A 25,348-nucleotide genomic window follows, 5' to 3' on the forward strand; every position below is an offset into this window, starting at 1 on the left:
TTTGGAAACTTTTAAGCAGGACTTCCGTGAATAGGATGGGAAAATGTCTTTTTTTGGAAAATAAGAACATCATTGAGGGGGGGGAGGAGCAAAGAGTGAAGCTATAAAAAAACAGAGGTGGAGGAGGAGCCTATTGCCCTAGAAAATGGGACAGAAACAAATTTTTCGTACAGCCTACTGCTTGAAATACTGTTTTCAAAACATGTAAGTAAGACGTCGTTGGATTGGATGGAAAAAGGTCGTGATTTTTTTTTTAAAGAGAGATAAGAACATCATTGGAGGGAGTAAAGAGCGAAACTCTTAACACTTTGAGGTGGTATTTGAGTTCACAGCCCTAGAAAGCTTGATTATAGCCCTGGAAAATAGGACAGAACCATATTTTTCGTACAGCTTACTGTTTGAAGTACTGTTTCCGAAACAGTTCTTTTTCGAAAACCTGTAAGCAGGACGTCCGTGGTTGGAATGGGAAAAGGTCTTTATTTTTTTGTTTTTTAGCGAGGTAAGAACATCATTAGAGGGAGTAAAGAGTGAACCTCTAAACATATTGAGGTGGAGAAGGAGCGTATATGAGCCTATAGCCATAGAAAGCCTGATTATAGCCCTAGAAAGTGGGAGAGAAGCACATTTTTCGAACGGCACACTGTTTAAAATACTGTTTCCAAAATAGTGCTTTTTTGAAAACCTAGAAGCAGGACGTCCGTGGATAGGATGGGAAAAGGATTTTTTTATTTTACGGAGACAAGAACATCATTGAAGGGAGTATAGATTGAAGCTCTAAACAGATTGAGGTGGAGAAGGAGCAGGGTTGGCCTTAAGTGGCTTGGCGCTCCTCTGAGTTTTCAGGTTGTAGTAGTAGTCGTTCTTGTTGTACTAATAACAATAGAAATATATAATCATATTAAAATTATCACTATCATCATAATTAGCCATCCTGGCTAAGTCGACGTGCGTGAGGTTGATAATTCTTTGTGCCAAGGGGCACGGGTTCGATCCCTGGCGTGGCCACTTTTTTGAGTCTGGGACGCGGGTCATTGGTGTAACCCTGTCTGCTTAGCCAGAGTCGACCCAGCTCTAAATGGGTACCTGAAGAAATCTGGGGAAGGTAAGCAGGAAGGGTGTGTTAACGCACAGGATGGCTGGCCTCCAGCCCCCCATTGCACTTCCTGGCTGAGGGGCACGAAACAGAGATCAGCGGAAATCCTTGACATTTTGGTGGAGCAGGACTTCTTTAACATTTAAGCAGGACTTCCGTGAATAGGATGAGAAAATGTCTTTATTTGGGGAATAAGAACATCATTGAGGGGGGGGGGAGGAGCAAAGAGTGAGGCTCTAAAAAGATTGAGGTGGAGGAGGAGCGTGTTTGAGCCTATAGCCCTAGAAAGTGGGACAGAACCAAATTTTTCGCACATCCTACTGCTTGAAATACTGTTTTCAAAACATGTAAGTAAGACGTTGTTGGATTGGATGGAAAAAGGTCGTGATTTTTTTTTTAAAGAGAGATAAGAACATCATTGGAGGGAGTAAAGAGCGAAACTCTTAACACCAAGAGGTGGTATTTGAGTTCACAGCCCTAGAAAGCTTGATTATAGCCTTGGAAAATAGGACAGAACCATATTTTTCGTACAGCTTACTGTTTGAAGTACTGTTTCCGAAACAGTTCTTTTTCGAAAACCTGTAACCAGGACGTCCGTGGATGGAATGGGAAAAGGTCTTTATTTTTATTTTTTTTAGCGAGGTAAGAACATCATTAGAGGGAGTAAAGAGTGAACCTCTAAACATATTGAGGTGGAGAAGGAGCGTATATGAGCCTAGAGCCATAGAAAGTCTGATTGTAGCCCTAGAAAGCGGGAGAGAAGCACATTTTTCAAACGGCACACTGTTTAAAATACTGTTTCCAAAATAGTGCTTTTTTGAAAACCTAGAAGCAGGACGTCCGTGGATAGGATGGGAAAAGGATTTTTTATTTTACGGAGACAAGAACATCATTGGAGGGAGTCTATATTGAAGCTCTAAACAGATTGAGGTGGAGAAGGAGCAGGGTTGGCCTTAAGTGGCTTGGCGCTCCTCTGAGTTTTCAGGTTGTAGTAGTAGTCGTTCTTGTTGTACTAATAACAATAAAAATATATAATCATATTAAAATTATCACTATCATCATAATTAGCCGTCCTGGCTAAGTGGACGTGCGCGGGGTTGAGAATTCTTTGTGCCAAGGGGCACGGGTTTGATCCCTGGCGTGGCCAGTTATTTGGGTTTGGGACGCGGGTCATTGGTGTAACCCTGTCTGCTTAGCCAGAGTCGACCCAGCTCTAAATGGGTACCTGGAAAAATCTGGGGAAGGTAAGCAGGAAGATTGTGTTAAAGCACAGGATGGCTGGCCTCCAGCCCCCTATTGCACTTCCTGGCTGAGGGCCACGAAACGGAGATCAGCACCGCCGGTTTGAACCTCAACGGTCTAGTGCCGTCATAGTTACTTACTACTTACTACCATCATAATTTTATTATATTTCCACTAAAATTATATAAATTCATTAAAGCAAGTATATTTTATAATTTGAACATGTGTCATTATTCTTATATTGTATGTTTAGATGTCTAACCCGAATGCTTTCATTCTGCCAATGGCTCCACCAAAATCTCAAGGATTTACTGCGGTAGTACTCACATATAATCGGTTGGAGAGCTTGTACGCAATAATCAGAAGTTTAGCTGCTACCCCTTCTCTGGTACATATTGTAGTAGTTTGGAACAATCAGTTAAAGGCCCCTCCTTCACGTAAGACTTGTACTCTTTTTATATATTTGATTGTGCTCTTAAATGACTAATTTATTAGATTGATATTTGATTGTGCTCTTTGTCATCCAACGCATTTAATGAGGTTAGGGGTTAAATTTAGTGGTTGGGAACCTCTATAAAACAATCTATCACCAGAATTATCGTGTATTACCATATAATCACCAACGGTAAACTATGATTACCCAAGGGAAGTATAAAATGCCCCCCTTCCAGGGACGTCAATTAGTCGGGAACGAGGAAGAGGGCAATTTATCCGCTAGATCTTGCCCTAAATTATGAAAAATAAATTTTATTGGTCTCTTCAAATAATCGAAATAAACCAAAAAATTGTACTCCCCCCTTAAATTTTGAAAAATAATTTTTCTTCCCATACTTTTTCGTGAACTGACACCCCTGCCTTTTTCTATCTTACCACATAACCTTTTGGGAAGGTTATTTTTCAATAAAGTTATTGCTTGTTTTTATTTTATTGTATGGGAGGGGGGGGGGTCATGATTTTGTTGTTGTTGCCATAATCATGAAATTTCAAGATACGTTTTTAGATCCAATTTCAATTATAGATTCTTGTTTCCCCCCCCCCCCCAAAAAAAACAACAAAAAACAAAAAAAAAAACAGCGATATACAAAATAAAATTAATAAACGAAAAATCAGCCAAAGCTAAAAAGAGTAGTTTTTGCAAAAAAAGAGACAGGGATTATAAAGAGGTGTGAGCAGATTAAAATAGAGGTAGCCATACAAGTTGGAAACAAAAGACAAAATAGAACTCAGGCTATACAATTCTGTTTTGCTGTAAATTGAAGTTGTTATAGGGATCTTTCTGCCTTTCTTGCTTGGGAGGTGACTCATAATTGGGGTGTGGCGGGGAAGGGAACAGTTCCTGGTTCCAGAAAGACTGCGCGTGTAATTCAGAGTAACCGAACCTGCCTTCTTGACATATTTATTCAGTACTATTAAGCATATTTATATGCTGGGTTGCCGTGAGGGGGGGGGGGATAAAATGCCTTTACCAAGGCTAGACCTAGTAGTTTTTTTTATCCCTTTTTCTTGCTTGACAGATTTATAGCCTAAGATTGATCTTGAATGCCTTTTTTTGCATTATCGAGTAGTGAAAATGTTATTGAGAACCGTACCCTAGCCAAGATTGGAAATGACCTCCCTGGGTCAGAAAAATTATGAAATTATATCTTTAGTTTTGATTTTAAAAAATACAGTCTTATTAGAAAGTAAATTAAACAAAAAATAGATCCAACAACGGTTTGGGCCAAGCTAATTTAGCTAGGGTAAGCCCTTGGATCCGTGGCACATCCAATATCTGGTAAAATTTCCGCTTTTTTTTTATTATTTCTAGGCAATTCGCCTATTGTTTGTTTATTATCAAAATTGTAGACCCCCAAAATGTCGCTCTTTCCCTTAAAATCTTTTTGCGTCCATAATTGATCAAGCATGTCCACAAGGGGCCTTGTGTCCCTCCCTATATCTCTAAATACTACGATTTTCTATTATTTCCTTTATTTTTGTATAAATAAACAGTATATTTTTTTTACCTTCACTCCCCTTTCTAAATGTGACCCCTCTAAAATAAATTCCTACAAGTGTGCCTGATACACATGACAGTTTAACGCATATTTAATAAGCCTACCAGCAGTATTGACAAAGCAGATGCTGCAAGATATGTATATGCAGCAAATATAACCTTAAAGGCGTAGAATGTGGTTTGTCTAATTGTGGCTCATGATTTGAGACTAACGAGCATCCTGGCTATGATAATTTGTGTATTCATCAATAATTTAATTCCTTTTTTCAGTAAAATTCTGTATAATCAGGGGAAAGTGTACGGCCTGCTCAAAGTGATTTTGTCAGCGTGTGGTTGCCAGCTGAAATCACATCTGATGATTACTCGTAAAAGCTACGTATTTTTAACTTGAGTTTCTTGTGGAATTGATCGTAGAAATTTGGGTTCAGACCCTTTGGTCAAGATCTTTGATTTTTATGGTTTACCTTCATATTTAGGGCACTAACTTCTTCTGCTAAATCTTCTAGGGCACCTGTTAAGAGTCACTTTTTAGGCTTTTTTTTTTTTTTTTTTTTTTTTTTTTTTTTTTTACAAATTTCTACCTGCAAAAGGTTGTTGAAAAATTTCGGACGGTCATTCCGACACAATGTAAGATTTTTGACCACTAAAATAAAAAGGGTTGGACATAGCAGGATGCCCTGGGGTACACCGCAGTCAACAGGGAGGGATTCAGAATATACTTTCTAATATTTTTCTGGCTAAAACTGTCTAGCTGGACATGATTCTACAGTTTAAACAAGAATTACAGAGAAATAAGTCTAATTGACATTGCAGTAAAAATTTTTGGTATTATCCTCCTTAAGCGCTTCAAGGGGGCAAGGGAGAAAAGAACTCGTGAAAATCAAGCCGATTTCCGTCCTGGTAAAGGCTGCACTGACAATATTTTTGCACTCCGCCTCATTATCCAGCAGTTGAAAGGTATAATTGGGGTGGAGGAGGAGCGTGCGTAGCTGTGTTGGCCTCAGGTGGCTTGGTGCTGCAGTGAGTTGTTAGTAGTAGTAGTAGTAGTAATTTGCCCCTGATTCTGATATTTCTGGAATTTGTTTCCACCTTCAATTCGATCACTCGCCAAAAATTAGAAAATTTTTGAAAATGATGGAATGTCCTTAAATTTCTGGGACTACTTAAAGCATACTACAAGGGTTCTCTGAGCCGAGTTCGAGTTTACGGAGAAGAGATTGAAGAATATCCGGTTGAGTTGGGAGTAAAACAAGGCTGCGGCCTGTCTCCGACTCTGTTTAGCTACTGTATTGATTGGGTGTTTGAGAATGCACTATCTTGTCATCCAGGAGTTCAGATGGGACATAATCTTTCACTTGGAGACCTTGAATACTCTGATGATGTCCCCTATTGGGGAGCTCAGAAAGTTTGGTCACAGATGGACAACTCAATGGCTCCCATTTGCAAAGGAGTTGGCAGTAGACTGCACTACGTGGTTCAAACAGGTCTCGAAGATCCTTGATACCGGGCCAGGGGGAAACACCTGATTCCCGCCACAATTACAAGTAAGTAAGTTTAAACAAGAAATTGTGGAGGATAATATTCTTGAAGCACTATTTCTACTAAAATTGATTAATTTATTAGAGCGAACGGTTTTTGTAAGTCTTTGACTTACAAAAGTTTACGGCGAACGCTTTCATTGTAGCTTACATGAGAAAGCTTAGGTTACAACAATTAATCAAATGGAAGTCCGCCCATTCGAATGCCTGAAACTCTTCTTCTAAAGCTGCCCTCTAGTGGCAGCCTTTTGAATGCAGAACGAAGAATAGCTTCTAACGCAGCTAGACCTCCTAAATCTCAGTCTATCTGTAACTCAAGCGCCTAGACATGTTGGCAGTGACAGACATGAGACACTCGATATAAATATTAAACAGTAGCGAATAGCCCAATACCCTCTATTAAAGATTTTTGGGATACATCAGTCTCAAACTTGTCTTCATGACTCTGCCTTCGCCCACGCGCAATGAGAAATTTTTTGCGTATTACAATGGGATTATGGGAGACCTGTTTTTTGGTGTTTTCTATGCATGGCTCAATTAGTACTTACAATTAAACTTTAATGAAGAAAAACAATAAAAATTTATAAGGGAGAACTTCTTTCTCCTTTATACTAATGAAAATTAGTAAAGGGGAACTTCTACAAATCGTTCTTTCGTAAGGGGGAAGGATAGTAAATGTTGATCTGGTTCACAGCAAAAATTTCATATCTGTGCTGGGATCTGATTGAATGCTTAGTTGCAACTGAAGTTGTTGCTATGCCGCAAAGGGAAAATCCCTTCCCGTGCGCTTTGATGTGGCCCATTTCTAAAACAAATTTTCGCTACTTTTTATTATTTATACTGTGCTGAGAATAGACTAGAGGCTCTTCTTGGATGCCCTTAGCGACTCTGGAAGTACAAGAGCAACTAGGTTTTAACCTTTAATTTAAGTATGTTAAGTCAGTCTGAATAAAAAATATGAGTTTATTTAACAAATAAAAACTTCCATTGAATTGAAATAATGTCTATTTTGAATTTAATAGTTTAAATATACAATTTAAATTCAATAATAATTAGTAATTTGTGTATTTTAGGAAATCAATGGGCTAAATTGAAAATCTAAATTTATTTAATAACTAATACAATTAACATTCTTATTTTCATTAATTGATTAATATTGAATTGAGATAATTGCTATTTTGAATTCAATAGTTTAAATATATAATATCAATTTAATAAAATGTGTCTATTTTAGGGGATCAATGGTCTGAATAAAAAATCTGAAATTATTTAATAACTAACAAATTAACGCTTCATATATTGATTAATTAATTAATATTGAAATTGTGTATTTTAGGAGATCAGTGGCCTGAGATTCGTAAACCTTTGACCATTATAAGATCTAGCAAAAACATACTGACAAATCGGTTTCTTCCATATAAAGAAATTCAAACCGAGGCCGTACTTTCTTTAGATGATGATATTAACATGCTTACCATCGATGAACTGGAATTCGGATATCAGGTAAGGCTTGTACTGGAGCATTGAAAATAAATGTCATATACGTACAAGATCCCGAACTCGGAGGATGGAGTGAGAAAATCATGGGATGGAGGTATAGACATACGTACGATAACTAATGCCAATAACGTTCATATTGTGATTAGTTAATAAATACTGAATTTAAATAATTTCTATTTTGAATTTAAAAGTTAAAATGCATATCTTGAATTTAATAAGGTACTTGTATGATATACCACCTACCGCTCAAGAAGTAAAGTTAGGTTAATCGCAATGAAATACACCTAAGTATGATAAAAATATAGAAACTTTGAAACAAAATTGGTCTATATATTTGCACATTAGGGGTGGGGGTAAAGTACAGCGGGTCTGCATGTAAAATGTGGTAGCTATAATTATTCTGAGATTATGAAGTATGTTTTTTGACTTCACACTGTCCAAATACTTTACCCCCACCCCCCTAATATGCAAATATATAGCCCAAATTATGTATTTCCCATCGTATCTGTCAATTCTCTTTTTCTTTTCCCACGCTAAGTTGAAAGAAACTAGCAAAAGAAACCGGTTTACTCTGTGTCAATGCATGAACAACTTGAGCTGCAGGGGGTATATCATACAGGTACCTTTAATAAGGATTAATTATAAAACGAGCAAGTCATTAATGTCAAATTTATATTATTAAAATTAATAATTTGAGCAAAATCACTTTTGCTCAAAGTGAGATCCTTCTGCAATAATTTGAATTTGTGTATTTTAGGAGATCAGTTGCCTGAGATTTGTATGCCTTTGACCATTATAAGATCTAGTAAAAACATACTGACGGATCGATTTCTTCCGTTTAAAGAAACTCTACCAGCCTTTTGTATCTCTGCCTAGCTTGGAGACAGTTCCACTTAAGGTTCCCATAGATGTAGGCCTATAGATTGAACGAAGGGTGTAAAAGGCTCTCAATTATAAGTGATACGCACAACTTGAATATATTTATAAACGTACCCCGTAATTTCGGGGATCTTATTTATCCGAAGTTACGAAGACATCCGAAGTCTTGTACCACGGGATCTTGTATCCCCTATGGGATCGTGTATGGGATCTGTACCTCGCGTTATATTGTCGCGCTTACGTAATGCACACTCTCCACGAGATACACGTGAAAAAACGTTAAGAATAATGGCAAGATTAAAAAAATTCTTCTTTTGCTTGTTTGTTTTCCTGCCATTTGGATTTGGGCCGTTATAACTTATTTATATTATTAGTTTTATAACAAATGTTAGTATTATCGTTAAGGCTGTATCCAAGAGGGGTCCCCCCGAAATGCTTGTACGAATCGTAAAAACTTAACAAGAAGGAATATAAAGAAATTTGTGATGCGTTTTTTAAAGTTCTTTTCATTAAATTGCATATTTCCAATTGGATTTATTATGCATAAAATAAGCAATTTTGGTTGAGATTCGTGTGAATAGAAAATATAAAATCGTTATATTTTAACGTTGAGGGGGATTCGTTTCCCCCCATCACTTTTGACTATTTAAAACGGTATCAGCCCTTTCTATTTTCAATCGAATGAGCCCTTTTCGAAGCTCCTACGACAACTCCTTCGATACGAAGTGCCCTGGTCTAAACAACAACAACAAAAAAATAATACATTATACAATGCTAAAATTGGCCTAGAAAAGATTAGGAATGGGTAGAGCATGGGATAAAAATTTAATTCGCAAAGTGTAAATCAAAGTAACAAAAAATACATATTCAACGCTTTTCAATCAAAATGAAAACGACATACCAAAAAAATGACGAAACCGCCTGAAGAGTTAATTAAAATTTGAAGCTACACTATAAAAAAAACTCTAAAAAACAATTTAAATCAACATAGTTCAAATCTATAAATGGTATATAGAACTCATTAATTTTAAAGAAAGGATGAGACTGAAGGGGGGGGGAAGACCGAAGGGGAAGAAAGAGTCCTTGTCATTGGGCATCAATTATGCTTTTAACAGAAAGTTTCGTTTTAAAGTCTAACGTGGGGCTTTGACTATGCCTGAAAGTTCTTTTTTTAGACCCGATTAGACCTCGCTGATTTTGGTTTATAAAAGAAGAGCGTGAAGGAAATTTTTAAAGGCATAAAATGTCGGGAAATACCTTCAGATTTGGTCATTAAATACCATTTATGGTATTAATCTGTCTAGCATCCGTTCCCTTGCTATGACTGGTCCTCGCAGTTTGCATCTCTCCCCTCGGTCTGATTTTCAGATATTTGGCCCTCGCACAGTGACTAATGTTTCTCTCGAGCCTCCAGTATACACACCTGTCTATTGTTTGTTTTATACTCTATTGAATTTTCTTTTTAAAACGAAACTGCACAATGTATTCTTATATTAAATTTAGATAAAATATTGGCTCGTGCCTCTGGTACAGGTAGATACGCAAACGTATATATTGGCTTTATTGAGCTTTAATATTTTTGATTTATTAAAGTGAAATTTATCTATTGTTATTCTTTATTAAAATATACGAATATATTTATAAAATGCCGTTGGTGCAAATGCCATTTTATTATAGTGTTACATTTGTTTCTTTCTTTTTTTGTCATACCTATTTTATTCTCCCGATGCCAAAGTTATTCTAAAAAGATCTCACGTTTGTAGCTTAGAATCATTTAGCTACAAATTCGAAAGAAATATCAATAAATTAGCACAAGCTTAGTGTTATGAGTATTGACATCTTCCAATCTCTAAAACCTGCCTAGTCATCTTATGGCTAGAACTGATATGTCACAATCCGCAAACATGGCCTAGCCATTTGAGCCTTTGTTTCTAGCCCTGGCAAATGGTATGGAAATACATTTCTTTCAGTTTATTGGTTAATTTACGGTCAGTCAAAAAAGTACCGAAATTATCATGAGACGATTCTTACGGAATTAGATATTCTGATCCACCTATTCCATATGAAGTGGCTGGAAAAACATACAATGGCGATAAAATGACTGCTTGATTTTACTTGCCATTTTATGATAGTTGCAATATAATGTTTTTGGTAATTTTCCTACATTTTAAACCCTAGAGATTTTTCCTTTCTGTTTTAATGCTGTTCATTTTTGAAATATATTTGAAAAATGATACCATTTTTAAAATATCTTTTGTCATTCGAACATAATTTGCACTTTACTGAAAAAAATACAAATGAATGTGCATTGTCAGTTTAATATACATATACTGATATTTAGTAATCAAAATGTTAATATTATTTGATTTACTAAAGTTATAAAAGTAAAAAATTTACATTTTTTCAGTTAAGTGCAAATTATGTTCTGGCCTTGGGAAGGCCTAGGGGTTTTGAGCCCAACTCATGTTAATTTCTGCTCGTTTTGAGTTTGACTCGATTATTTATTGTCATTTCTATTCGTTTTGGGTTTCATTTATTTATCGATGCTGATTTGTGGTAGTTTCACGCTTGGTAGATTATTTGATCGGATGTGTTTTGGGGAATGATGGGGGGGGGGGCAAGTTGCCCTCTAATCACTTTCGACTATTAAAAATGGCACTAGCCCTTTAAATTTCCAATCGAATGAGCTTTTTCGAAGTTTCTACGACAACGCCTTCTATAAAAACCTTATATGCCCCCAGGGCATAACTTAAAACCGTTACCCTGAGGGTTGTGGGGGAGTGTCCTCCTCAAAAACATATTTTCTATCTGGAAATCAACTACGCTGAACAAAATGGTTATCTCAAAATTTTGATTGGATGTGTTTGGGGGAATGATGGGAATGGAGGGGGGGGGGGCTAATTTCTCTACTATCCATGTCGTCTATAAAAAAGGGTAAGATTCCATCCAATTTCCAATTGAATGAGCTTTCATTGAAGCTTCGGTAACATCACCTTCTATAAAAATCTTATTTGCCCCGTGGCTATAACTTAAAACCCTTGCCCTTATGGTTGTGGGGGAGTTTCCTCCTCAAAAAGATATTTTCTATCTGGAAATCAAGTACGCTGATCAAAATGGCTATCTCAAAATGTTGATTGCATGTGTTGGGGGGAATGAGGGGCGTGCGGGGGGGGGGCTAGTTGCCCTCCAATAAATTTTGACTATCAAAAAGGGTACTAACCCTTTTAATTTCCAATCGAATGAGCCTTTTTTGAAGTTTCTACGACAACGCCTTCTATAAAAACCTTATATGCCCCCAGGGCATAACTTAAAACCCTTGCCCCAAGGGTTGTGGGGGAGTGTCCTCCTCAAAAATATATTTTCTATCTGGAAATCAACTACGCTGAACAAAATGATTATCTCAAAATTTTGAGTGGATGTGTTTTGGGGAATGAGGTGTGGGGGGGGCTATTTGCCCTCCAGTCACTTTCGACTTTTAAAAAGGGCACTATCCCTTTGAATTTTTGATCGAATGAGCCTTTTTTGAAGTTTTTACGACAACGCCTTCTATAAAAACCTTATATGCCCCCAGGGCATAACTTAAAACCCTTGCCCTGAGGGTTGTGAGGGAGTGTCCTCCTCAAAAAGACTTTTTCTATCTGGAAATCAAGTACGCTTAACAAAATGGCTATCTCCAAATGTTGATTGGCTGTGTTTGGGGGACGGCGGTGCGTGGGGGGGAGGGGGGGCTAGTTGCCCTCTATTCACTTTTGACTATTAAAATGGGCACTAGCCGTTTGAATTTCCAATCGAATGAGCCGTTTTTGAAGTTTCTACGACAGCGCCTTCTAAAAAAACCTTATATGCCCCCAGGGCATAACTTAAAACCCTTGCCCCGAGGGTTGTGGGGGAGTGTCCTCCTCAAAAAGATATTTTCTATCTGGAAATTAACTACGCTGAACAAAAAGGCTATCTCAAAATTTTGATTGGATGTGTTTGGGGGAATCATGGGCGTGAGGGGGGGGGGGGGGCTAGTTTCCCTCCAATAAATTTTGACTATCAAAAAGGGTACTAACCCTTTGAATTTCCAATCGAATGAGCCTGTTTTGAAGTTTCTACGACAACGCCTTCTATAAAAACCTTATATGCCCCCAGGGCATAATTTAAAACCCGTGCCTCGAGGGTTTTTGGGGAGTGTCCTCCTCAAAAAGATATTTTCTATCTGGAAATCAACTACGCTGAACAAAATGGTTATCTCAAAATTTTGATTGGATGTGTTTGGGGGAATGATGGACGTGGGGGGGGGGGCCCATTTCCCCTCCAGTCACTTTCGACTATTAAAAAGGGCACTAGCCCTTTGAATTTTCGATCGAATGAGCCTTTTTTGAAGTTTTTACGACAACGCATTCTATAGAAACCTTATATACCCCCAGGGCATAACTTAAAACCCTTGCCCCGAGGGTTGTGGGGCACTGTCCTCCTCAAAAAGATATTTTCTATATGGAATTCAACTACGCTGAACAAAATGGCTATCTCAAAATTGTGATTGGCTGGGTTTAGGGGAATGATGGGCGTGGGGAGGGGGGGCTAGTTGCCCTCCAATCACTTTCGACTATTAAAAAGGGCACTAGCCACTCCAATTTCCAATCGAATGAGTCCTTTTCAAAGTTTCTACGACAACTCATTCGATACGAAGTGCCCGGGCGGAGAAAAAAAAACATATTGTGCCCACATCGTTCTTTAATTAGGCAGCGCTAGCGCACTTTCTATGATTGAAAGTTCTAGCTCACTTTTTAAGCGTCAAAAGATATCGTAGGGTAACCAGTCCCCTCCCATGCCTTTTTTCCCAAATGAGTCTGATAAAATTGTTAGATGTTAAAAATAGTTCAAAGATCATATAACAAAAACTCTGGTGTCAACACAATCCCCCAGGGCCTGGGGGCACGCGGTGTAAGTTATGCCCTGGAAGAATACATGATTCTCATGGAAGGGATGCTCGTAAAAAATTCAGAGAGGCCTCATTTGATCGGAAATTGAAAGTTCTAGTTCAGTTTTTGAGAGTCAAAAGAGATTGGAGGGCAACTAGTCCCCCCCTCCGCGCTTTTTTTTCTCAAACCCATCTGATAAGAACTTTGAGATTGCAATTTTTTTTTTTAAATAGTTCAAGGACCATATAACTAAAACCCCGGTATTGACACAATCCCCCAGGGCCGGCGGTGTAAGTTATGCCCTGGGGGAATATATGGTTCTTATGGAAGGGATGCTCGTAAAAACTTCGGAGAGGACTCATTTGATTGGAAATTGAAAGTTCTAGTTCAGTTTTTGAGAGTCGAAAGAGATTGGAGGGCAACTAGAAGCCCCTCCCCCACTCCCTTGTTTTCCCAAATGCATCCTATAAAAAACCAGCCATTAAGTTAAAAATTGTTGAAAAGTCAGATAACAAAAACTCAGGTGTCAACACAACCCCACCCCCCCCCCCCCCCCCGGGCCCGGGGGCAGGTGGTGTAATTTATGCCCTGGGACATATATGGTTCTTATGAAAGGGATGCTCGTATAAACTTCAGAGAGAGCTCATTTGATTGGAAATTGAAAGTTCGAGTTCCCTTTTTAATGGTCAAAAGAGATCTGAGGGCAACTAGCCCCCCCCCATCGCCTTCTTTTTCCAAACCCATCTGATGATAACTTTGAGATAGACTTTTTGTTAAAAAAAATAGTTCAAAGGTCGGATAAGAAAAACTTCGGTTCCAATACAACCCTCCAGGGCCCAGGGAAAGGCGTTCTAAGTTATGCCCTAAAGGCTTGTATGGTTCTTATGAAAGGGATGTTCGTCTAAACTCCATAGAGGGGTCATTTGATTGGAAATTGAAAGTTCTAGTTCACTTTTTAAGAGTCAAGAGATTTAAGGACAAGTAGCCTCACCCCACGCCCCCAAACCCATCCGCTACAAATTTTGAGATAGCCAGTTATTTAAAATTGTTCAAAAATTTGATAACAAAACCTCTGGTATCAACAAAACCCCCCAGGCCCGGGGGTTAGGCATTGTAAGTGTTGTCCTGGGCCCGTCTATGGTTCTAACGAAAGGGATGCTCTTATAAACTTCAGATAGGGCTCATTTAAATAGAAATTGAAAGTTCTAGTTCACTTTTTAAGAGTCAGAAAATATCCCAGGAACACTAGCCCCCCCCAACCACCCTTTTTTCCCGAAGCCTATCCGATAAATATTTTAAAATACCCATTTCTTTAAAAATAGTTCAGACGTCAGATAAGAAAAACTCCTGTGTCGACGCGACCCCCAGGACCCGGAGGCACGCTTTGTAAGTATTGGGGGCATAAATAGTTTTTATGGAACGGATGCTCGTATAAACTTCAGAGAGGGCACATTTTATTGGAGATTGAAAGTTCTCGTTCACTTTTTAAGAGTCAAAAGAGATCGGAGGGCAACTAGCCCTCCCCCCTCCACGCCCTAAATGCATCATATCAAAACTTTGAGATTTGTTAAAAATAGTTCAAAGTTCAGAAAACAAAAACTCCGGGGTCGACCACCCCCTCCTCCCCCCCCCCCACCAGGGTCCGCGGATAGGGGTTGCAAGTTATGCCCTGGGTGCATATATGGTTCTTATAGAAGGGATGCTCGTATAAACTTAATAGACGGCTCATTTAGTTGAAAATTGAAAGTTGTAATTTAATTTTTAAGAGCCAAAGGAGATCTAGGAGCAATTAGTGCTCCCCCCACGCCCTCTTCCCCTAAACCCATGCGATACAAATTTTGAGATAGCCATTTTGTTAAAAATAGTTCAAGTATCAGATAATAAAAACCCCGAGGTGGGTACAAACCCATTTTTTTCTACTTTGATATTGTTACTTTGATACTAGTTTTGAAACTTTGATGAACATTTGATTTTGAAAAAAAAAGTTTGATTCTGAAATAAGATATTTTGAAAAACTTGAAACTTTTTGCAATCAAAAACAAACAAAAATTAGGCCTAATTAAAAAAAAACTTTCCCAAAAAGAAGGTTTTCAAAGAAAAGTAAAGGCCATTTTAAACCTAAGATCAGCAGATACAAATACCTGTAAAAATTCCAACTCAAAACGACCAGAAATTACTGTTAAAGATTAAATGAAACACTAAACGAAAAGAAGTTAGACAAACGTTCATAACAAAAAATCATACAAACAAGTAAATGAATAAATGAATCTTAAGGCGAGCAATGCTTAAATTGAATATGCAAATTAAGCTTAAAACGAAAAACAATATTTTGCTATTGAAGTATAAATGAAACCCAAAACGAAAAGAAATTAAATAAACAATCAATGCAAACAAATTTACAATAGATACTAATGTAAATGGATAAATATATCTTAAAACGAGTGAATTTTAAATTGAATATGAAAATCAAGCTTGAAACGAACAAAAATCAATACAAGCAAAAGTTTGGGTATCGCCTCCTCTCACTGTAAAAGTGTAAAACCTACTGCGTCATGGCACTTTACTGAAAACTATATGTGTCTTTAACAGTTTTGGAAAGTATAAACAAAATGAAATTGAATATTTGATATATAATGGCATTAATTATTGAAAGATCCATCAATTCAAGAATTTATTTCACTGTAATTTCATTTTCATTTTCAATAGTGTAAGAACTGGAAAAGAAAATATTTGTAATATAATTCTTTTTCAGTGAAGCGCCAATGACGCAGTTGGCTTTAGGTTTTTACAGTTAAGGAACGGGACAATTTTAGGGGTCTTGAACAATTTTAGAAAGAACTAATAAATTAAACTGAATATTTGATGTGTAATGATATTAATTGCTGAAAGCTCATCAGTTCAAAACTTTACTGTAATTTTAATGTTTATTTTCAGTATTAAGTACAAAAGAAAATATCTTTAATACAATTCGTTTTCAGTATTTTTTCGTTTCTTTGTTGTTTCTTTTGCTTTGTTTCTTTTTTTTTCATCATTTGTTTCTTTTTTTACCTATAATGTAGGCCAAGTTTGTTACCAATCCTAAAAATCTGGGTTTTACGTGACTGATAAGACGTTGATATCCTGTATATAGTAATTTGACATCAACATATCAAGCTATGTACACTGGTTGTAGCGGATCTATTGTAACAATTTGGCAGTGCTGACGGGGTTGTACCAAAGGGTTTAATCAAGCCCGGAGATAAAGTCCCAAAATATCATGAAACAAAATTTTCTTCCCTTAATATATACCACTTTTTGTTTGAATAATACTCTCTGTAAATTTGGACAGCCTCTTGACATCCTATTCAGTACTCTGTAAGCTCGCATTTACTGTTCTTCAACTCTGGTAAAACATGAACATACTTTCAACTCGCGGCTTCTTAGAAATATTTTTAACTCAGAAATGTTGATCTGAGCTAAAATTTACATCTGCAAAAAAAGAAGTAACGATTGGAGTTATTAACCACCCCCCCCCCCTAAAGGTTTTAATATACCGTTTGAGACAAAGTAAGACTGTTGTGGCTCATTCAATACAGTCGTAGATATAAGCACTTCAAGTCTTTTGTTAATACATGACATTGTGAAGTCGTTTTATATTATTGTGAGGCAAGATAAAGTTTATGGAAAAAGAACTATGTAATCTTTTTAATTTCAAATGTTTAAATATGCAATGATAAATTTCGGGTAATGACATAAGATAAATACTAAAAGTAAATAAACAAAAAACAAGTTTTTTCAGCTGTAAGTTAGAAGCAACGTTATAGCTTAAAATAAACAGAAATTGTTCCGTATGTGAGTAGGTCTATCCCCCTCTTCAATCCCTCGCTCTTCAAACTAAAGATTTTAATACTTTAAAAATTTTTATTATTCTAATTGACAAGATTTTTAAGCTGTAAGTTAGAAGCAACGTTATAGCTTAAAATAAACATAAATTGTTCCGTATGTGAGTAGGTCTATCCCTCCTCCTCAATCCCTCGCTCTTCACACTAAAGATTTTACTACTTTAAAAATGTTTCTTATTCTAATTGACAAGCTTCTGTTTTCCAGGAGTCGTTCTTAAAGAAATAGGACAAAAAGTCAAACTTTGGCAAAAAGAGCAATGTATTAAGGAGGAGATAGCTTGCCAATACGGAATAATTAATGTTTGTTTCAAGTTTTAATGTTGCTTCCTACTTTCAGTTGATAAAAACAACCTAATTCTGATTGTTTTTCAAATAATGACAGGAAATCTACTTCCCTCTATATGGAAAGCCCACTCCCTGGTGAAAAATTTCTCAATGGATAGCGACTCCCGTGTAAAATTCCCTTTGTGAAACTCCTCCAGATAATTCTAGCCTCGCTGAAAACTGCACAGGGAAATTTCTTTGGACAGTTCTGCCTGGAAGTTTTCCCTAGCCTACTTTTATTTGAAAAATACTCATTTTTTTATTTCTGATTGTTTCGGAAATCATGCTAGAAATCCTCCTCCATGGAAATTTTTACCGTAAATTCATCTTCCCCGATTGAAATATTCTTCGCAAAGGGGGATTGTAGCCCTCCTTTCTTTTTGTCATTTAAGAAATTCTAATATAAGCTTAAATGAGGCCTTTCCTAATCTTTTAGGGCCATTAGATTGATAAAATTATCCCTTGGGAAAAAAGCAGTAAACACGAATCCGTGATGATTCTTCTTGCAACAATGTACAAAATTCGAAATTTTCGCTGTAATTTTTCTGGAGATCGAGAACTCTTCAGTGAGATACGGTGAACTTGACGGTGTGATTTTTATTGAGGTACTTTTATTTTATTGGGATGTTTTCTCCCTGTTTCGAAAATCACAAAATTTTCTAGGGCTCGCAGCTTTTGATGGGTAAGATTAAACTTCCCAAATTTTATATGCTTTGAATCAGGAAAAAGTTAAGTATTTTTCAAAATAATATTTCAAACTATGGTGCAAGAAATTAAGAAGACTGCTGCCAGTGATGGAAATCAAGAGGACTGCTGCCTAGTCCCCCTATTCTCCTTTGAATTATCTCTGCCTACTCTGTCTGTTAGCTCTTAACCTCATTTTCTGGTTAGAACTTACTGTGCATAGACTTTTTCAAAGAAATCTGGCACATTAGCTTACTTAGCGCAACAAAATCAACAAATTACTATAAAACATTAGGCTAAATGTAAATAGATAGGCGGCGCGTCACTGAGCCGAAGGTGCCAGAGTGGGTTGCCGGCATGCCACCGAAAGTTTTCTACATGCATATGGGTCTTTTATCAACGGCATACCACTAATAAATCGGCACGATGTCGGAATCTACTGGAGATGGCGTGCGTTTAGTAGTGAGGAGAAACTTTTGGAAAAGGGCAACTATTTAGAATATATGTAAAACAGCTATTCTGTAATACATCTTGGGAGATGCTTTTGCTTTATATTGGGTCAATTTAAGTCGGTCTTGCTACAGAGCCATAGTCAAAAAGTATATGACACAGATATGTACGTACCCTATCTTCAAATTGTAAAAAGGGTTGGGTATCGGGGTGCCGTTTGGCTATATATGATGACGTTACAGCGTGATAAAAGCCTGAGAAACTGAGGATAGGCAAGAAAAAGCACCAACTTGATTATTACTAAAAAAAAATTCAGTTAGACATTAGTTTTACATACATTTTATCTGTGTATAAAACTCTTTCCCAGTTCTAAGCAAAAGAAATTAACACAACTGTCGGCGAGTTTAATTCTACTAATATAGGCAACGCTGTTGATACTTGAGCTGCGCCATTGCATTATTTGCATGCAATGTTATCCTATTTTGCGCAACTTGCTTGTATGGAAGCAGTAGACGAAGTGACGAACCAAAAATAGCAAGCAAAAAATTCTCAGGCAAGACTAGACTAGGATGTAAATTTACTATTTGGAGGTCGTTAATTGTCTTCATATCCCCCAAAGAGGAGTAAACTGACAATATTATAAGACTGAAAAATATTGGCTTAGGTATGCGTATTATGCTAGGCCTATGTTATATGTATTTTGCAGGCTAGCCTATAATTGTTCCTTCCTCAACTAATTCCCTAGATAAAAGATGAACTTACCGCTCAGTGTGTCTTTAACTTCTTATTCTGAATAAAATCATAATTTAATAGTGTGATGAAATTTAGAAAGGGTAACTAGGCTAAGCTAGCTGGTAAATTTCTAGGTTAATAATTTATGCTAGCTTTTATGAAAGTGAAAACATTTTTTGATTGCTTTTTTATACTCTTTCATAATTCAGTAATTGCTGATGGGACTAATTGCATCTTGAGCCCTTATAAGGGCCCCAAAGGTATTTCATATGAAATATGAAAGAGCATAAAAAGCATCAAATGATGTTTTCACTTTCATCCTAGCTAAATTATATGGCCCACTGCATATTTACCATGAACTTTACCCCTCCACCCCATTAATAGGGTAAGACACCCAGTAGTCGGCCACCTGCCTATTCTCGGACAGAATGTAACTAACAGGGAGCCTGTTAGTTACACAGTGAGATATACAAGTTTTCCCCTGTTATTTTATATTTAAATTTCACTTCAATGGCTAATGGAAAGGCAGTGTGATCTAAGAAATTATAACAAAGAAGATGAAAACAGTATTTTCCCTACATAACCTGTTAGTTAACTAACAGGGGAACCAGCTATGTATAAAAACTTTCTAAGCACATTAGCCTAGAGGTAGGTTCCCTGTTAGTTACATTCTGTCCAAGAATAGGCAGATGGCCGAGTACTGGGTGTTTTACCCTATGCAAATAGGCCTACATAGGCCACCCTGAATTAGCCTATTGGTGGCAAAGTTTTGAATTGCAAAATTCAACACTATTTTTGTTGACAGCATTTGAAAAACTTGAAACAGTAGGAAAATGGTTTGAATTAAAAATCAAGTATTTTGCAGGTTAGGCTATAACTTCTTTCCATGGTTACAAAAATGAAATACCTTTTGGGCCCCTTTAAGGGCTCAAGATGCAACTAGCCCTAGAAGGGATTATTGAGTTATGAAAGAGAATACAAAAGGCATCAAATGATGTTTTCACTTTCAGCCTAGCTAAATTATAGGGCAACCTAGAAATTTACCAGCTAGCCTAACTCCAAGATGAGAATTTGAGAGAAACTCTCCAGGAATAGGCCTAGTTGAATATTAAGCTGGAGAGTTTTAAACATGACAATGCTGAAGATAGATGCAATAATTGTAGGGCAATAGTGTTTGAAGTTGCTGATAATGTATTAGGAAAGAAACACTGCTATGAATGTTAGTGAAAATGCTTTATGTTTAATAGATAAGAGGAGAGGCTTGTACAAAAACTATTTGAGTGATAAATCATATAAAAAATAGAAGAATATAAAGAAAGCAAAGAAAGTATATGAGTTAAGGAGGTGTAAAGTGGCCTAGAGCATCGGTGCCCATAAGCTGAATTCCAGGGGGGGCAAACCTTGTCTAATTGGCACTTTTAATACTATATAATAGAAATCTCAGAACAAAAATATAAAAATAAGGCAACATCATTCAGCCAGGGGGGCGGGAGCCCCCCCCCCAGCCCCCCATATGGGCGCCCATGGCCTAGAGGCCATAGATAAAATTAGGTAAAATTATAGGCTAGTTGACAATATAATTTAGCAAGGATGAATGTAAATACATCACTTGATGCCTTTTTTATGCTCTTTCACAATTCAATATCACAGCTAAATACTAAAATACCATTGATTGCGTTGGCTCGTCCGTTTTTGCGTATTTTTGGTGGATAATTTGTGCAGAAGGGAGCAATAGCAAACAAACAAGAGGCCGAATTGGTACCAGCGGGATTTTAATCCTTAAACTGCTGGGAATAGGTGATTTGAGTATTGCACTTCCCACATTCTGTCTACCTTAAAAATTGTCAAGTGAAAAATTAACACGGACAAAGTGAGCCTACTCCATCAAAAAGTGACATTCACGGATAGACTAAGTTTAATTTAAAATTTAAACTCACCATCAAAGTATTTCTGGACATTTTAACCATTATAAATATCTAGCTTGCGTGAAGCAGTGTTGCCGACTCAAAACAAGTTAGAACAGCATTGCCAGCATAATGCCGCCAAAGAGACATTGCGAGAGCCCCAAAAAAGGGACAGATAAGTGCGCAACATGTGATGAGAACTTGCATGAGGATTCATATGCTATGAACTGTGATGGCTGTGGCCTCTGGATATGCATTGACTGTCTAGAAATGTTGGAGGCAGAGTACTCTCTACTGACTAAAATGACGCGACGAGTTGGCTGTGAGTGGAAATGCCCACTTTGCAAAAGTAACCCTCAAGTGGCGAGTGGGGCATCTTTGAACGATATTCAGAAGATTATGGATAAGAATCTCGAACCATTCCGGTCTGCTCTTAGTGGTGTAAAGGAACTGGACACTAAAGTTAAGGATGCAGTGAAAGAAGCATTTGCCGAACTAAGAGACCAGCTAACCACTGATATCGATAACCGCTTTAGTGGTGTTGAAAGTCGGTTGGCTACTATCGAACAGTGCACCTCATTCGACCAGGCAGCAGTTCAGAGATTGGTCGAGTCAGAGATTTAGACATTGAAAAATGATCTTGAGGTGCAGCTTGAAACTAAAGTTAGACACGTGATTGCAGACGAAAGGGACCGGCAGCGCCAAAAGCTTAATAGTGTTGTCTTCGGTGTCCCCCCTCAGACAAGTGATGAACTGTACATCAAGAGGTACCTTGCGAGTGATTATGGGCTGCCAAATGTGAGCATCTCAAATGTCCGTCGTCTGAGTAATCTGCAAACCCAAGGACAAGCTGCAACCACCAACACCGGAAACAAGCCTGTTCCTATAATGTTCTTGGTCCCTGATTTTAAGACTAAGAAACAAATCCTTCAAAAGTCTTATGAAAGAAAAGGGTCAGATACGATCCAGTTCCGTAATGATGTCTCAAAGACTGACCGCGAGAAAAGAGCAAAATTATATAAGGAGTTGTGGGCTAAACGAGCACAAGGCGAAACCAATTTGTTTATCTGAGGCAACACTATAGTTCCAAAAAACGTGCCGACTCGTGCAGTCCCGCCGGCTGCACAGGAACTCTAGAAGATATGCCAAGTGAAGTAACTGATGTAAATAGTCAGTTAGATGGTAGTGATTTTCGAAGTACAGTGTATACAAGTGATAATTATAGTGATGCAAACCCAGAGACTTCTATGTTTTCTTATGGACTTAGTACAGATGCAAGCAACAGTCATTGCAAGAAAATTACTGGACTTAGTGTGGGGTTTAGCAATGTTGATTGCCTAACCTCGAAATTTCAGGAAGTCAGATGTATCCTCTCTGCAAATGATGATGATATTTATCCGTTCTGTGAGATTAAACCAAAGCAAACCTCCCTACCCCTGACAGAATCCCAGATACAGATTTCCGGATACAGACTAATGACAAACTTACTAACGGATGGTGGCAGAAGAATAGCCATATATGTACGAGAAATGATTCAGGTAGGCACTATTGATATCAAGTCAGAATATGAGCCATTTGTAGAACAAATTTTGATATCTATTAACCTACCTGGGGGTCCCATTATACTTGGTTGTTTTTACAGAAGTCCCACCTTGACGAGTCTGGAGAACTCACTCTTGGCTATATGCCGGTCTATTGATGGTGCTGCTCGAAAGTGTAAGAATCTAGTCATAGTCGGTGACTTTAACTCACCTATGAATGAGTGGACTGAGGGGTACGGCCACACGAGTAATGCGGTTACGCAGTCTTTTCTTGACTGCTTAGAAGCAAACTCGCTGTTCCAGGCAGTGACATTCCCGACCAGATATCGAGAGGGACAGAATCCTTCACTCCTTGATCTCGTTTTGGTAAATGATCCTGAGTCACTCATTGATATAGAATCGCAACCCCCATTTGGAAATAGTGATCACATAGCTATAAAATGCCGATTTTGATTGTACCCACAGACATCAAATCTAACCAGACATGTGTATACAAACTACAATGAAATCAGGCGTGAACTCTGTCAGTGCGATTGGTCATTTGTCGAAATGATGGAGGTAGAGGACACGTGGGAGAAAATGAACAATATGTTGTTAGACACCGTCAGTAGAAATACAACTACCACGTGGAGACAAAAACCGAAAACTCTTCCCTTTATGACCAGAGAAATGAAAACTGCAAGGAACAAGAAGAAGAAACTGTCGAAGCTCATAAATCAGGACCCCCACAGAACAGACTACCTGGTAAAGTTCAAAACAGCAAGGAACAAAGTTCGAGCCCTGTCCAGAGAACTGATAGATAAATACGAGGAGGCCATCGCAGCAACCTCAAAAACCAATCCCAAGAAGTTCTGGAAATATGCCTCTGCACATAAGCCTGGTAGACACACGGTTTCAGAGCTAGTTTGTAATGGAGCCCAGTCAAACGACCCCCAAGATATTGCTGATGCCTTGAACCACCAGTTTACATCAGTCTTCACACCCGCAGACAAAGCCCCCCTGCCAACCCCACCATGCTACAAAATCACTACTCAAATATCACCAATAAGAGTGGATCAGGCTGAGCTCGAATGTCGGTTTATAAAGCTTAATCCAAATAAGTCTGTTGGGCCTGATGGCATACATCCACGACTCTTAAAGGAAGCTCATTCCCAACTAGCAATACCCCTCTCAAGACTCTTCAAGAAATCTATTGACACTAAAGTCATACCAATGGACTGGAAAGTAGCCCATATCTCGCCAATACATAGAGGAGGAGATAAGAACAAAGCTTGCAGTTATCGGCCAATCAGTATTATGTCTGCCGTTGGGAAAATCCTAGAGGGTATTGTCAACACTGCCATTCTTAGACATTTGATCACAAATAACCTTCTATCAAAACACCAACATGGTTTCCAATCAGGCAGATCAGTCAAAACCAATCTGATTGACTTGTATAATTACATAACTGAGCTCCTTGATCAAGGTCTCCCAGTGGATAGGGTCTTCCTAGACTTTGCTAAAGCCTTTAATAAAGTCTGCCATCAAAGGCTTCATTTGAAACTTACGGCAATTGGAATTCAAGAGGGAGTGGTGGACTGGATCACGTCTTTCCTAAAGGGAAGAAAGCAGCAGGTCAGAGTTTTTGGTGAAGGTGGCAGAGCTTACTACTCCAAAATAGCTGAGGTCTTAAGCGGGGTTCCTCAAGGAACAGTTTTGGAACCTACACTCTTCAATGTATATATTAATGACGCTCCAAGAACCGTTACAAGCAAGCTTAGCCTGTACGCCGACGACTCGAAGCTCATTGGTCCTGTCGGAACTCAGCAAGGTGGGAACTCAATACACTCAGATCTTGACAGCTTTGGCGAATGGGCCAAGACATGGAGGCTCGAGTTTAATGTCGAAAAGTGCAAGGTTCTCCATTTTGGAAGAAATAACCCATTATGGCAATACTTGATGTCAGCAAATGCCGGTGTGAGACAGCCACTCTCTGAGAGTCCCTCTGAAAGAGATCTGGGGGTCGTTGTAGACTAAGACCTTAATTTCAACTGCCGCACCCGAGCTGCAGTAGCAAAGGCGAACCAAACTCTCGGTCTCATCAAACGTACAATGACAAGTAGATCCCCTGCAATAATCACAAAACTTTACAAGAGCCTGGTGAGACCGAGATTAGAATTTGGAATGTGTGTCACCACGCCAATTAATAAAACAGACCAGATGGCTCTCGAGTCTGTCCAAAGACGGGCGTCAAAATGCATAAAGGGGCTCAGAGACAAAGAGTATGAATGCCGACTGCAGAGCCTCAAGCTACCAACTCTGACATACCGTCGGCAAAGAGGTGATATGATAATGACCTACAAACTGCTCAAGTCTGACAACAAGGACCTCTTTTAGCCTGCCCAGTTGTCAAGAACCAGGGTTCATTCAGCTAAGCTTTTTTAGAAGTGTGCTAATACAAGTAAGAGTAACATTTTCTTCTCCAACCGCATCATAAGCCTCTGGAACGATCTGAGAAAAACGACAGTGAGTTCACCATCCGTTGACAGTTTCAAAGCCAATCTCGATAAGGAATGGGAACCCAAACTATGGCTCACACAATGGGATGAAGCTGATGTCCCGCGGCCCTATCATCACTAACTGGCGTACACTGGACTCGTCCATATCGCTAGCAAGTGCGATTTAAGGTAATTTAAGGTAA

At 38.1% G+C, this 25,348-nt stretch overlaps 1 protein-coding gene across 1 annotated transcript in view; it reads left to right on the forward strand.

Moving 5' to 3' along the window:
* LOC148942456 (exostosin-2-like) overlaps positions 1 to 19,209 on the forward strand; it is a 23,653-nt gene extending 4,444 nt beyond the window's left edge. The window contains exons 2-4 of the mRNA XM_089102709.1: positions 2,589 to 2,772; positions 7,203 to 7,369; positions 19,198 to 19,209. Of these exons, the coding sequence (XP_088958835.1) occupies positions 2,589 to 2,772; positions 7,203 to 7,369; positions 19,198 to 19,209 (363 nt within the window). The remainder of the gene's footprint in view (positions 1 to 2,588; positions 2,773 to 7,202; positions 7,370 to 19,197) is intronic.
* Positions 19,210 to 25,348: the final 6,139 nt, after the last annotated feature.

Source organism: Artemia sp. Qi Xiang Cuo, chromosome 16 (genome assembly GCF_049724085.1).
Source record: "Artemia sp. Qi Xiang Cuo chromosome 16, ASM4972408v1, whole genome shotgun sequence".
NCBI classification, from domain to species: Eukaryota; Metazoa; Arthropoda; class Branchiopoda; order Anostraca; family Artemiidae; genus Artemia; species Artemia sp. Qi Xiang Cuo.